Below are 13,134 nucleotides of genomic sequence, written 5' to 3' on the forward strand. Positions count from 1 at the left end.
TTTGCACAAATCTCACAGGTTTAGTCTGAAACAACAAGCGTAACACCTGATTCCATTTCGACTGCAGTCATCCAGCCATTCGCGGCATCTCACCTGTCCTGCTTGGCTCGTTTGTCCACCGAGGCCACCCGTACTTCCCCGTCAACTTTGGGTCTCCCGTAGTTACTCAGACGCTGATTCTGCAGGCGAGAAAAATGAAGGTTATCTGGAGGAAAGACATTCTGAAAAGCTGTCAGTCATTATCTCAAAGAAAGCTGTACCCTACCAGATTTTCAATGGATTTCTGGTACTGATCTATTTCTCGCAATGTCTCGTTGTCCCTCTTGACTTCATTAACATACTGCGCCAAATCCTACACACACACACACATGCACACACACACATGCACACACAAAGGAAAACAAAGAAGCATCTTTTAACTTACTTACATACGGTACAGAGTATCCAGCTGTGCCGAGGAGTTTGTTTCTTTTACGTGCAGTTTTATGTCTCTCTGTTCCAAAAAGATCTTGTGCAATGAAATAAACTTGACTTTAATTAAGCTGAGCGTTCAGCTTTACTGAACAGATTTTCAGGGTTACAAAATCAGGACTAAACACTGCATTCACTGAAGGCTTCTTTATTTATCTGCAGTTACAAAAAGTTGAGCAAGTGAAATGAAGTGGAACTTTTTATGGTAACTTTTTTAGATATTATATGGTGACCCCTGAGGTACAAAACACACAAAACAAAGCTGCGTTTATTGTTTACAATGGAACCAGAGTCCCCAAAACACATGAACAAACTAGGCAATTATATTCTGAAATGGTTTTCTTCATGTTTCTAACGACCACCTTCAGCTCTCAAAACACAATTATCATGTCAGGTACCCTAAACAAACATGAACGCACTGTGTTTCTTACCAGAAGGAATTTTGAGTACAATGTGAAGTAAAATCAAAATAACATTTTCTGATATGAGCTGTTTTTTTGTACATTTTATTAGCTCTTGATGGGTTGTTCTGTGAAACTAGCGTTGGGGGTATGTATTTCTTCATCTGCATTCAGTACTGTGCTTGAGTCTTGAGCCAATCTGCTTCCGATTGTCATTTACTTTGAAAGTGGAAACAGCAGATGAACTGAAGGACCAGATATCTGGTCCTTCATTTCATCCACCTACTGTTCAGGCTTATACTGAAGCCTCATCGTTTCTCATCAAAAGAGCCCATGTAGCTTTGTCTGCACTTACCTTTTTAAAACTCTTATTTCTCTTTCATTTTCAGGATTAGTTTTTGTACGTTTTGGGTGAATGGCCCTGTTCTGGACCTTCAGTGCACCCAAGGATAAGAGCATATGAAAAGAAAACGTACCTTCATTGCATCTAAGGCGGTCCGCAAATTCGTCTTCTCAGTGCCATCGTGGGTGTGTTTCACAAGCTCCTGTTGGACAAAAAAAACAAACCACAAACACAAAGTAGATAAAAAGGAGGGAAAGGCTGTGAATCATAAAACAAGGGTTACATGAGATATACACATGCCACACGCCACGCGTGGACTGGAGGCTTTAGCTTTCCAGATACGACAGGAAAACGGCCGCTGTGGAAGTGAATCAGATACTGCGTATGTGTGCACTCATCTATTGCAGGAGTGTGTGCGCAAGTAAGTATCTGAAATTGCTTGGCGGTGCCTCGCCGCAGCGTAAACAAGACATCTAGACCTCGGCGGCAGAGGATAAGGAAGGATGCCATGCATGTCCTTCACACGGGCGCACACCCACTATGTCCACACACACTGAGCCGCTAAGGGAGATATATGTGTCCGCTCGGCGCTGCTGAAATCCCCGGTGTCAGTCAAGCTCGACCTGGGCATTATTATCACTAGCAAGACGACAGAGGCCTATTTATCAAGGCTTGCTCCCACCTCCACGCAGCCCCCGAGATACACGGTAAGGGTGTGGTCACACTGATATCGGGGGCCCGTGCACGATGGACTCATTCAGGGAATCGTGTCGCTGCAGGTACAGCGGGAGGGGGCCCGTGATGAGCGGAGGCAGCGAAGATGAAAGAGCAAGAGATTGATGAGAAAAAAAGAGAGAAAGAAACCAGCTAAGAGAGGTACTCGGGGAGCGAGAGGAAGTGACAAGACATTAGTTGTACAGATTCTGGCTGTCACCGTGTGGGAAAGTAACTCAGCGGATGCTTTATTCGCTGCAGCTAGCTATTACCCGGCTGTTCCGAGGGGATCTCAGCCCATGTTGACACAAACAGAATCACTTTGTTCCTACAGATATATTTTTTTTACTTTTGGCGCTACTTTCTTGTTGCTTTTTATGGAACCCTGTTGGAATAAGCACATTTCTGCCTGAAAAAAAGGAGTAAATGAGCGAAAGAAGCAGCGCACGCGTCGACTTTGCTGTCATCCAGCTGCAGACGCACAGATGACTATAATATTAATTGCTTTCCTATATAAACCCTCCTCATAGATTCAACACGTGCACACACACAGCTATCATGAAGAGAGGAGAAAGCATGATGGAGACATTGTTAACTGTCACACATTTATGCATACTCTTCCCTGCAACACAACTGGTTTGTCTCTGGGATTGTGTAAAATGTGTCAAATATGTCCAAATGAAAATAATTGAAAAACTCAACAGGCCATTATATGTGGTCCATTCAAAATGTATTATAAAAGACAAGGATGGCAAGGTTTTGGATGATTAAAAAGGCCCAAATGGGGAATGTTTTCATTTTCGGTGACACATTAGTAACTTGTCGCTGACTCTGGCCGAGCTTCCAGCGGTTCAAAATAATACTTCCCCTTTCTGTTTGTTCGTCTCGCTGCTTATTTATCTTGTTCTGTCTGCCGCTCTCCCTTTCAGTCCCTACTTCACTTTATCTATTTTCTCTCACCGCCTCCTTGATTGTCTCCATCAGATGACAATTACGTGCGGGTCGTTTGAGACTCGCAGTCATCAAGGAGCTACAGGAGCAGAGAAGAGCCCCGGAGCCTGAGCAGTGAAGGCAAAGAGGAGGGGAGCAAAAGAGAAAATGTGGTCAACACTGCCTCTGGTGGTTGCAAGGAGTAGTGTCAGGGAGTCCACTTGCTTATAAACTGATTTTATAATCGAGAAGGAAACAAACTTCTCTCTCTCTCGGTCACAGGGATGCAGCTGTAAACTCGGTGAACTCCCTGTCACTTACAAAGCCATCCACGAGAACAGTAACTGTGCAGCTGTGAAGCAGGAGCTTAGGTAGAAATAAGAGGACGCTCAATTAGACAATCCGCAATCATTTGTGAGTTATAGCATCTTTTCATGTCTCTTTTATCCCATACATTATACCACAAACTGCATCCTCGCCTTATCATTCTGCCTATTTAACAAAGTGAGTGACACAAAGCAAAGATGACACAGACATAGAAAAGTATCTTAATCTCCAGGGATACACATTTAAAATGTATTTATAGGCCAGTCCAGGTTTAAAAAATATTAACTCTGATGGTCTACAGACAGCAAGATGCTGTGTGAGGGCCTGATGTCATCTACGTGATACAAAAATAAAACATATTTTAAACACTATAAATGTTTACTGCAAAGGGTTCAAAGGTTTGTTCAAGAAAACTTGGGCTGAGATTTACAAGCGAGGATGCACTAGGACGGAGTTCGGTACCTGCAGGAGGAGGTGGTACTTCAAGACTCGCTGCATAGGAACCACTAGCAGATCTCTCAGCGTGAACTTGCCATAGTTGGCTCTTTTTGAGCATTCCTGCACAAAGACAAGGATCAATAAAATACTAAATTCACTTTGAAAAAATGGTTTTATTTTACTTTCTAGAAGTAAATGCAAGCAAACTCGAGCATCACAGCTTTTTAGAGTAATTTCTGCTTCCAGCTGCAGTGTCATCACCGGCAATGTCTCAGGTAGACACTTGAGGGCGTAGTCTGACCATCCTGAGAAGCTGTGGAAGCAAACAGCTTCCACTGCAGTGCACAATAACCACTCACTCATCCTTTAAGAAGAGCACAAAACTATTAACCTCTAGCTTCATGCGTACGTCTTCTCTGTTTTTGCTGATGTCATCGAGGGTGGCGATGGCTGTCTCCACATGGCTGCAGTATTTCCCATAGATCAACAACCTGGGGTAGATTTGACAAGTGAAGAAACTACAGCAGGACTGGAAAGAAGTCTAATCACAACATGTAGGACTTTAAATGTTTTCTCAGTCTTCACAGTGATGATCTTAGGTGCGATACATAGGTTCACACCTACACACTGTTTACACTCAACACACAGAAACCTGTCATAACACAGCATATACATAAAAGTTTGCAGCTTCTTGGATGTACAGAAAGAATTATAAGAGCTTTACAGAACTGTTAAAGGATTACATAAAACACTAAATACAATAAACTACAATGTTTTTAGATAAAGTTCCCCGTGTGCACCTCTCTTTGAAAGTGATGAAGATCTGGTAAAGGTTCTGGGCACTTCTGTGGTGGACTGAATCTTGGATTTCCAGCAGTAAACACTTGTGGACTTTAACCAGGTCCTGAACAACAACAAGAGCAAATCTTCAGTGCTGATCATTAAACTCCTGCATCTAACAATTTCTTTCCCCTAAGCTACAGATCATTCCAAGAACTCCATTAATGATCTATGACTAAGAAAATCATTAGAAATGCTCATCACAGCTCACTAAATGTTGAGGTACCGCCCTCAAATATGTCAACACACAATAAGAATCTTTGACCAAAATTCTGACTTTAACTAATTTCATTTAATTTTCATGCTTCATGTTTATTGAGGTTTAAAAAAAACTTCTTTTTTTTTTTATTGTATAGGCCTGCAGCAAAACTGATATCATGTTGCCTTTGCAAACCTACCTAAAAACTAAAGACACTGCTATTATCTTGAGGTGTTCTTGCTACTTTCTGGTCACTGTTAGCATTTCACAGTCAAACAGTGAACGTAAATCAATCAGTCAGCATATTTGATGTCAGTATGTTGGCATGTTAGCATGCAACACAAAGCAGTGACCTGTTTTTGGACAGTTAAGGCTCTTAAATAGTAGTAGTAGTCTCTTTGTAATGTTAATTTAATGCACATTTAAAAAAGGTTTAAAATCTTTTTTTTATTGAATTTTGCCATGTAGGTGTGAAGCTAAGCCATCATTCCTTTCATTATTTTACACTTCTACATTCCTCCTATTGTGACAGTCGGTGGGGGAAAAGACCATTTAAAGGAGAATTTTGCAACCCCTTCAACGATGACCGCTTCCAAAGGCGTTGACTTACCGGAATATTCACAAACACCTTCTCCATCTCAGCTGGGGACAAGAACGTGTTGAGGGGAATCATAAAGTGCTGCAGGAGAGAAACACAGAGAGGGAATGAATGAAGAGAAAGAGCCTCGTTCCTCTAGAGTAAGAGTGGGAAAGTCATTTTGCATGAGACGCTATTATATTATAGGGCTAAGTTGCAAAGAGCTGCAGTCAGCGAAAACAAGCAGGAGCGTCTGGGTCACGACAATAATCTCATTTTCAGAGTTTGCAATTTAATGATTTCCTCTCAGAAAACTCCCACAGTGTAGTCACCTCTACATTTCAAAGGAGCGGGCGAGCACAAACTAAATTCCACCATCCACTTCATATCGAAAGTCATCTACTGAGGCGCTCCTCTGGGAAATCAGGCGAGGTCTTTTAGCAGACGTGAACGTACACAAGAGGTAGAAGACAAGTAGTCCAAGACAGTCCTGTAAAAAGTGCCGGGTAAGGTGGAACACATCCACAGGCGAGCGGCTGCTCTCAGAGCTCTCTGTTAGGGCGTTTGTTGGAAGGAGTGCTGGGATTACATTTTACTCACGGCTAATTTCAAAAATATAAATACATCCTTCACCTCGCTTCTTTCTCTGGGTGTGCGGAGTGTTACACCGCTTTTTTTTGTTTCCATTACACCCGAAAAGAGGTCATTACAGTTTCACAGTTTCTCATATTGAAGGTGATAAAGAGGCCAAATTGATTTCCAGTCATCCTTCGTAAAGTGAAACAGAGCGATAATACTTCCACCTAATGAAATAAAGTTAGTTAGACTGACACCAATTTATGAAACAGTGCTGGCAACCTGGATATTAGTGAAAGATGTCCAAAAGCGCTTCATCCTATGTTCTTTCACAACAGCTTTGTGGGTAAGTACTCGTCACTCAAGCTAACTGAGACACACTCGCTCAGCAGGTTTAATAGAGAACTCTGGAGGGCCCGCAGCTTCAAACTAATTCAGTCATGTCACACTAAACCTGTGATCGGGGGCCGCTTTTTTACTTCTGAGATGTAACCAAATCACAATAACTGGCAGTTATAATTCTGATTACTTCAACGAGACGATGTTTCCAAGTATCGCCAGCGTACAAACTCAGCATGGGATGCAGATGAGATTACCTGCTTAAAATTTCAGTCAGCACGTAGCAATGTGAGGAAGCCTGGGCTGCACAATGACAACCACCAGTCAGCCAGTGTGTACCTTCTCTATAGACTCCAGGGTCTCAGTGTATTTCTCCTCTGTCTGCTTGATCTCTGTCAAGCAGCAACTCCTGATGTCAGTCTCTGCTTGCTTCTGGAACGCCTACGCACACACGCACACATTATACACTTGAATAGATACATTGATAAATAATCACTTAAATTAAAAAAGTGCATATTTGAAATTTAAACAGCATTTTAAAGGCATTCAGAATCTGCTTTGGCACCAAGGTTCATCTGACTTTCTTTCAGTGCTTTTGTTCAAGTTTGCCAAGTTTCAGAAGAACTCTTTTGAAGGATAGTTCAGATGGAAAGATAAAAGAAGGCCAATTTTTATTTTGTAAATTTTCAATTCCAAGTTTCATGGAAACCACAAAGCAATGAAGACCAGCTCCACATAATCAAACGTCCATTCAGAATTCAAAAAAGTTCAATTTCTCAAGCTATATTTTCTCAAACAGATACCACATTCTGAGCATTTCTTTTTTATTGCAATGACTAATGTTTTAAATGGTTTCCAAACAAGAACCTACAAAAAAATATGCCATCGGTGCAGGATGTGGTGTTATTTTTCCATACTGTCCCCAATGCTTTTACAAACCACACATTGCATTACATTTTGCCTGAAACTGCCCATAAAAGATTTATTGAGCTTAAAATAAGATGTGGTCAGCTGAACACTTGGAGACACAAGTAGGGAAGTGCCATCCATGTCTGATCCCATCACCTAAGACAGGGGTGGGGGAACTCCAGGCCTCAAGGACTGGTCTCCTGCAGGTTTTAGATGAGTCCTTGATCCAACACAGCTGATTTAAATTGCTACACTACGTCCTCAACATGTCTTGAAGTTTTCCAGAGGCCTGGTAATGAACTAGTCATTTGATTAGGGTGTGTTGACCCAGGGTGATATCTAAAACCTGCCCTTGAGCCCTGGAGTTCCTCACCCCTGGCCTAAGACATCAGATATGATGGTAGCATCACTTCTTTCACCAGTCTTTCTTTGCAGTCTTTGACAACAAGAACAAAAAAACACATTTTCAAGTGAAGTTACAGAGGTGGACAAACCGGAGGAGGGACAGCTTCTGTCTTCATCAGGTCCTCATAGATCTCGCCGCCTTCTTCGTCATCGTACACACAGTCATAAAGGTCCTCCTCATCCTCCACTCCATTCTCACTGCAGGACAAATGAAAGAATAAGGCAGTGACACTGCATTACATCACGCTGCTGTTTGATCCTGAGTGAGTGGGATGAAATGGTTTTCACTTCTCTTGACAAGCACACACGGTTCTGGTTTTACAGATGTGGATTTTAATACCACACTACAAATCTTGTTAGAAGGGGAAAAAACTTAATCCCTTGCTGTGAAAGTGGCTGAGGAACACACAGACAAAAAAAGACTTTTATGTGTGACGCCACCAGCCTGTTCTGACTGCTCACATCGGAGCCAATTACTGCAGCCTTAGCAGGTGGGCTAACATGATGTGACTCAGTGTTTGTGTGCGTCTTCTTTACTTTTCATACATTTATTTTAGAACCAAATGTTCCCAAGTTCAAAGAAACCTAAGGGGATAATTGGACGTAAACAATTAGCATGTTTTATTAGGGTAAGGAGCAGGAGGTGAGGTCAAGGATAAGAGATCTACAGCATAGGTGGTGGACCATAAAGGAAAAAAAATATTTCTCTCTGTGGTTTGCTGCTCTGCTTCACCTAATGTATTATTGTCATGTCTAATGTATTATTGTCATGTCTTATAGTAAAGGGCAATAACTCAAACAGAGACGAGACAATGTGTCAAAATTCATTTAGGACTTGAGGGTAAAGTGGGCCTCTGTAAGCTAACAAAGGAGCTACAGAACATAAGGTTACGTTGTAACCTTGGTTCTCTGGTGGAGAGATAGTCTCAATATGATAGAGAAAGACAGCTTAGCTTGACGTTATCGTAAAAAGAAGATATAGGTCGAAATAATCTAATCTACTTTAATTCATCTTTACCATAAACAAAATATGTAAATGCTAAACTGCACTTCCTGTTTTATAAGCAGCTTTTGTGTGAGGGATTTTGTTACTTTTGTTAAGAAACAGTAGTAAGTAGTAGTAAAACAACCAACTAATTTTTTTATGCTAGGTTTGGTTAATAGTCTAGTACAAAGACTGATAGCTAACAGCCTAGCATAAAGCTTCATAGCTAACAGCCTAGCATAAAGCTTCATAGCTAACATTCAAGCTAGTTTATTTCAATAATATTGCCTACACTTAGTGGGCATTACTAGATATCTAGAATACAGAGAAATAATGCCCTTAACTATTACTTTTAACTTATACTATCTCTTCAAAAATTAGTGCAGTGAATTTAAACACTTTGTTAGCCTTGCACATTAAAACAGATTAGAACAGATGAAATCTCCAGTGGTGAGAGAGAAGAATTTGCTCTTAATCCTAAATGCTTTGCACATATAAAGCTTTATTTTGGTTCTAGATGGGCAACAACATTGTATGCTTGGCTAAAAAAAACCCAAATGAAATGAAACCTCTTGTTGTGTGGAACGGCGTGCGCGTGTTTCTGTTGTGTCCGTTATATGGCTGCTAAACGCTGAGCAGATGGGAGAATGTGGCTCAGTTCAGTGAGATCCAGGCTGACACATCAAACCTCCCGTGCTGGCTGCTATCAAGCCACTGTTTTGCTGTCACTACTCTTAGTGTGCCGCTTCCTTCTGTAGGAGCTGTCAGCATTAAACACGGGCCAAACCACTGTGTCACTGTAAAGGTTTCCAACAGCATTTCTGCTGTAGGATTATGTCTCTCTGCTGACTTCAATTACCATGCAAGTGCCAGTATTTCTGATCAGAAACAGACAGGAAACTGCAGTGTTATGAGCTATGAACTGGAAAAACAGAGAAGGGACAAAAAATCTGTCCATGAATTGGCATCTGACGCATTCAGTCTAAACAAAAATGCATTCAAAAATCCATATCAGATAGACCAGAGTCAATAGTCCTACAGCTGCATTTAGATGAAGGCCTATGAATGAGACTGTGCCAGACATTCTGTCTGCAATGGAGGAGGATTATGTCATGTTATTATTTTGTCCCTGCTTTATTTCCAAAGGTGAAAAAAAGGTTGGTTTTAGTTGGTATCGAACACCGACCGACCTACATTGGTTGCACGCAGTATAGCTAACACCCTCTCTATGAACTTTAAAGGGTATTTTTAGACAGAAAAATCTGTCATTTAAATCTGCTAAGCTAACAGGTGTCTGCAGAGCAGGGCTTGAACAACAAATGATTAATTCACAGTCCCACACACCCCACTTGTGGCTAACTAAGGAAAAGAGCAGGGCGAGTTGATGCTGAAAATGGCTGCCTTCCAAACAACACCCAGGGAACAAATGGCAGCTTTATCCTCACAGGCGTGGAGAGTTTTAAGAGGAAGCCGAACACTAAAGTAGAGAGACTGCGGTGCAATGGGATCACAGCGGTGAGCTGTCAGACCCCAGACTGCATCTTGACATGTGAAAGGTTTAATGACTGCATCTTGTGCAGCTATGCTGACAAAAGCTGTCTGCACACATCCGGAAAGACGTGTAAACATCTGCAAAAGAGCTCAAAAACCCCTTTTTGTTGGAGTATGCTCATTTTACATTTACTCAGCGTGCCATAATGACACACACATGTGCACATAAAGACTCACAAGGTTGCTGACTTTTTAAAATGTAACATGTGTATTAGAAATCCATCTTAAAATGTTCTTAAGGATATGGCTGGAAACAAAAGGGTGGAGAGCATACTCTATGAGGTCTTCCAGGTGGTTGTAGATGTCCTCATCTTCAACACTGTCCTCTGTTGGAAAGGGCCTGAGAGGAGAAAGCAGTCCGTGTTTTAGGATTAAAATACCTCACAAGCTTCCAGTGGCAGTATAATGCATCCATTACATTAGATTTTATTGTTCACTACTAAGATCACAAGATGCAGTGAAAGAAATGCATTGTTTTGTATTAAAACATTTCACTTCCACATACCTGATTCCAGTCTGTTGTACAATCACAGTGTGGGAGAGTTTAGAAAGTGTGTCCATAACCTGAAACATAAAACACGTTTCAGGACATCACAAAGGTGCATTTCTGATAACAGACACACGAGGGCAGCATTTTCAAACACTTCTGTGTTGCTCAACAAACAAACTGGGGCATATTTTACAGGAACACGTTCATATGCTGTGTTGTTTTTACATCTTCATGTGGAATTATTTTTGTACTGCGTTGCCTCCTAAAATACTCACTTTATATTTAAATCAAATAGAAAAGAAACAAGGAACAGAAAGAGAGAAGAGAAGTGTAATACACACAAAAAAATATTGCTTTGGCTCCCAGTCAACAGCTGCAGCAGTACACCAACAACAAAGCAGTGTCACATGACCTACTGTCAGTAGGTGTGATGTAAACTGTGTGTCAGCTGATGCTGTTAGTGTGATATGTCATTTAAATTTGCTTCCAGTGTGTTTAAACATCTCTACCTGTGTGCGTGTGTGTGTGTGTGTGTGTGTGTGTGTGTGAGAGACCAGATTGACTAATTACCACTGAACTCAGCTGACTGAATGTAGATATGTTATGTGAGTCAAAACTCAACAGGGGAACTCTGTTTATTCTCCGTTTTTGAAACCTGCCAAACGGCCCACAAACCTCCTTTTTGAGGCCAAGCCTGCACTCACGCTAACACATCACAGATATAATACAGATAAATTTGCCTGGGAGCTTTCTGAGATCAATACTGATCGCACGGCTCCCTTCCCCCCCTCCTGAAAACAGAGGCACTAGTGCTGCGCGATACTGCAGATTTCGGTATCAGTCCGATACCAAGTAAACAGTACTGCCGATACAATACCGGTACTTTTACTCTATCAAGGCAGTTCATGTAGGGTAGAGCAGTGTGGTATGACTTATGTGATGAATCATCACTGATTTTCAAAATTTGATCTAATTTTAATGGACACTGAATCACTGTGATTTTTTTTCCACAATTACTTTACACAAAAAAAACACATCTTTCAGCTACATCAGCTTTTCGTGTCTGGGGTTTTGGGGATCTGGAATATAAATGTGGGCGTCTCTACGGCACTTTGGCTCAACTTCTGTTGTTTAAATGTGCTATAGGCTATAAATAAAATAAATGTGACAGTCAACACATTTTTCATAGTGCATGTTTGAGGTATATTTTTTGATTTCCCAAAAAATTAGTTTAACATAAATCAGCAGGCTACAGAGTGAACTTGGAGGACAGAAACAAAGAATCCATCTCATCACGCTAGTATCGATCTGAGACCGATACCAGCGTCAGTATCAATACTATCGATATCTGGATCGATCGGCCCACCTCTAAGAGGCACACAGAGAGGACAGACAGAGAGTGTGACATATGTGCAGAACTGTGGGTTGTTTTTAATACCAGTATTAGCTGGAAAGGATGTCTGATAGATGAGTCGTCTGCTGCTTATCATTTTCACGTGATGATGGAAATCTTGTGAAATCCTGATGCGTCACGAGCAGCAACACATTGAGAATGCGCAAAATAAAGAGTGGGAGGATGCAAAGGAGGCATTTCAAATCAAACCAGCAGTACTGAAGTAGCTGCCCAGTGAAGGACTGGGGTCTTTATGTGTGTGTCAGGGGGGATTAAATGGCTTGTTGGGCTACTTGGTGCTTCTAAATCCCTCACACCCTAAACATGCGTGTAGAATGTGCTATTGTTGTTGTTTACAAGTACACCTGCAAGCCACCTCAACCTTCACAAATAAGCTATGACAGCTTGACAGACAAAATCCAGGCAAAAAACAACAAGAAAAAAAGAGTATGTCAAGCACCGCGCAGCTATTTAAGATCACTGCTCTGAGGGCACTGACACGTGTTTTTGTCAGACGCTCTTTTATTTGGTTTGGACAGGTAGAACACTAATAAAACTAATTTAGTGGCAAAATCCAAACACACACACACACTGGATGTAGAGTTGTCACACAGAAGACGCAAGTCCTGAAGCAGGTACGTGAAGGTTAGACAATAATTAGCCCTTTATCAAGCAAAGAAGGATGATAATAAGGATTCAGACTTTAGACAGCACTAATGCTCTAATGCAGTCTAGGCAGTGCTCTTGCTTGTTTTATGAATACAGAAATGGGCATGCACGTTGGTATTGCGATCTAAACAGAGCCGCGAATGAGATAATAAAGAGCTGGCGACATGCGTACAGTTATTAGACAAAGCTGATGTAGCGCTCTCTCTTTCTCTCTAATAATGAATGAAGGGCTTGACATCCGGAGAGCGTGTTGGCAGGTACAACATGTTCAAATGCTGCGACTCGGCCGCGAGCTTCTGGAGGCCCTCCAGCTGTAGCTGGCAGGCGATTTTAGGGGACGAGTTCTGCGAAGCGCTGTGCTGTTTTGGCTCAGCTGACTAGATGAGTCACACGCAACTAAACTGACCATCTGCACAAGACTTTTGGAAGGCTCGCCAGCATTACATCCATCTGCAGTCGCGCCGCTAATAATAGAAATGTCAGGAAAATGTCCATAAATGAAATGGGACTTTTTACAAGACGGCATGATTTTGGTGCAAAACTTAATTGGTCAGCAAAGTAAAGATGTTATGTAAGA

The 13,134-nt window shown here is 41.5% G+C and overlaps 1 protein-coding gene across 2 annotated transcripts in view; it reads right to left on the reverse strand.

Moving 5' to 3' along the window:
* The window catches only part of vav3 (vav guanine nucleotide exchange factor 3), an 86,904-nt gene that overhangs the window by 37,199 nt on the left and 36,571 nt on the right, over positions 1 to 13,134 (reverse strand). For both annotated transcript variants that reach the window (XM_013913782.1, XM_013913781.1), the window contains exons 3-13: positions 10,511 to 10,569; positions 10,280 to 10,345; positions 7,559 to 7,667; positions 6,495 to 6,596; positions 5,274 to 5,342; positions 4,425 to 4,528; positions 4,016 to 4,115; positions 3,649 to 3,744; positions 1,349 to 1,417; positions 266 to 352; positions 94 to 179 (exon numbers count right to left, since the gene is read on the reverse strand). In XM_013913782.1, coding sequence (XP_013769236.1) covers positions 94 to 179; positions 266 to 352; positions 1,349 to 1,417; positions 3,649 to 3,744; positions 4,016 to 4,115; positions 4,425 to 4,528; positions 5,274 to 5,342; positions 6,495 to 6,596; positions 7,559 to 7,667; positions 10,280 to 10,345; positions 10,511 to 10,569 — 947 coding nt within the window. The remainder of the gene's footprint in view (positions 1 to 93; positions 180 to 265; positions 353 to 1,348; positions 1,418 to 3,648; positions 3,745 to 4,015; positions 4,116 to 4,424; positions 4,529 to 5,273; positions 5,343 to 6,494; positions 6,597 to 7,558; positions 7,668 to 10,279; positions 10,346 to 10,510; positions 10,570 to 13,134) is intronic.

Source organism: Pundamilia nyererei, unplaced genomic scaffold, assembly GCF_000239375.1.
Source record: "Pundamilia nyererei isolate P.nyererei 1_Seehausen unplaced genomic scaffold, PunNye1.0 scaffold00150, whole genome shotgun sequence".
NCBI lineage: Eukaryota > Metazoa > Chordata > Actinopteri > Cichliformes > Cichlidae > Pundamilia > Pundamilia nyererei.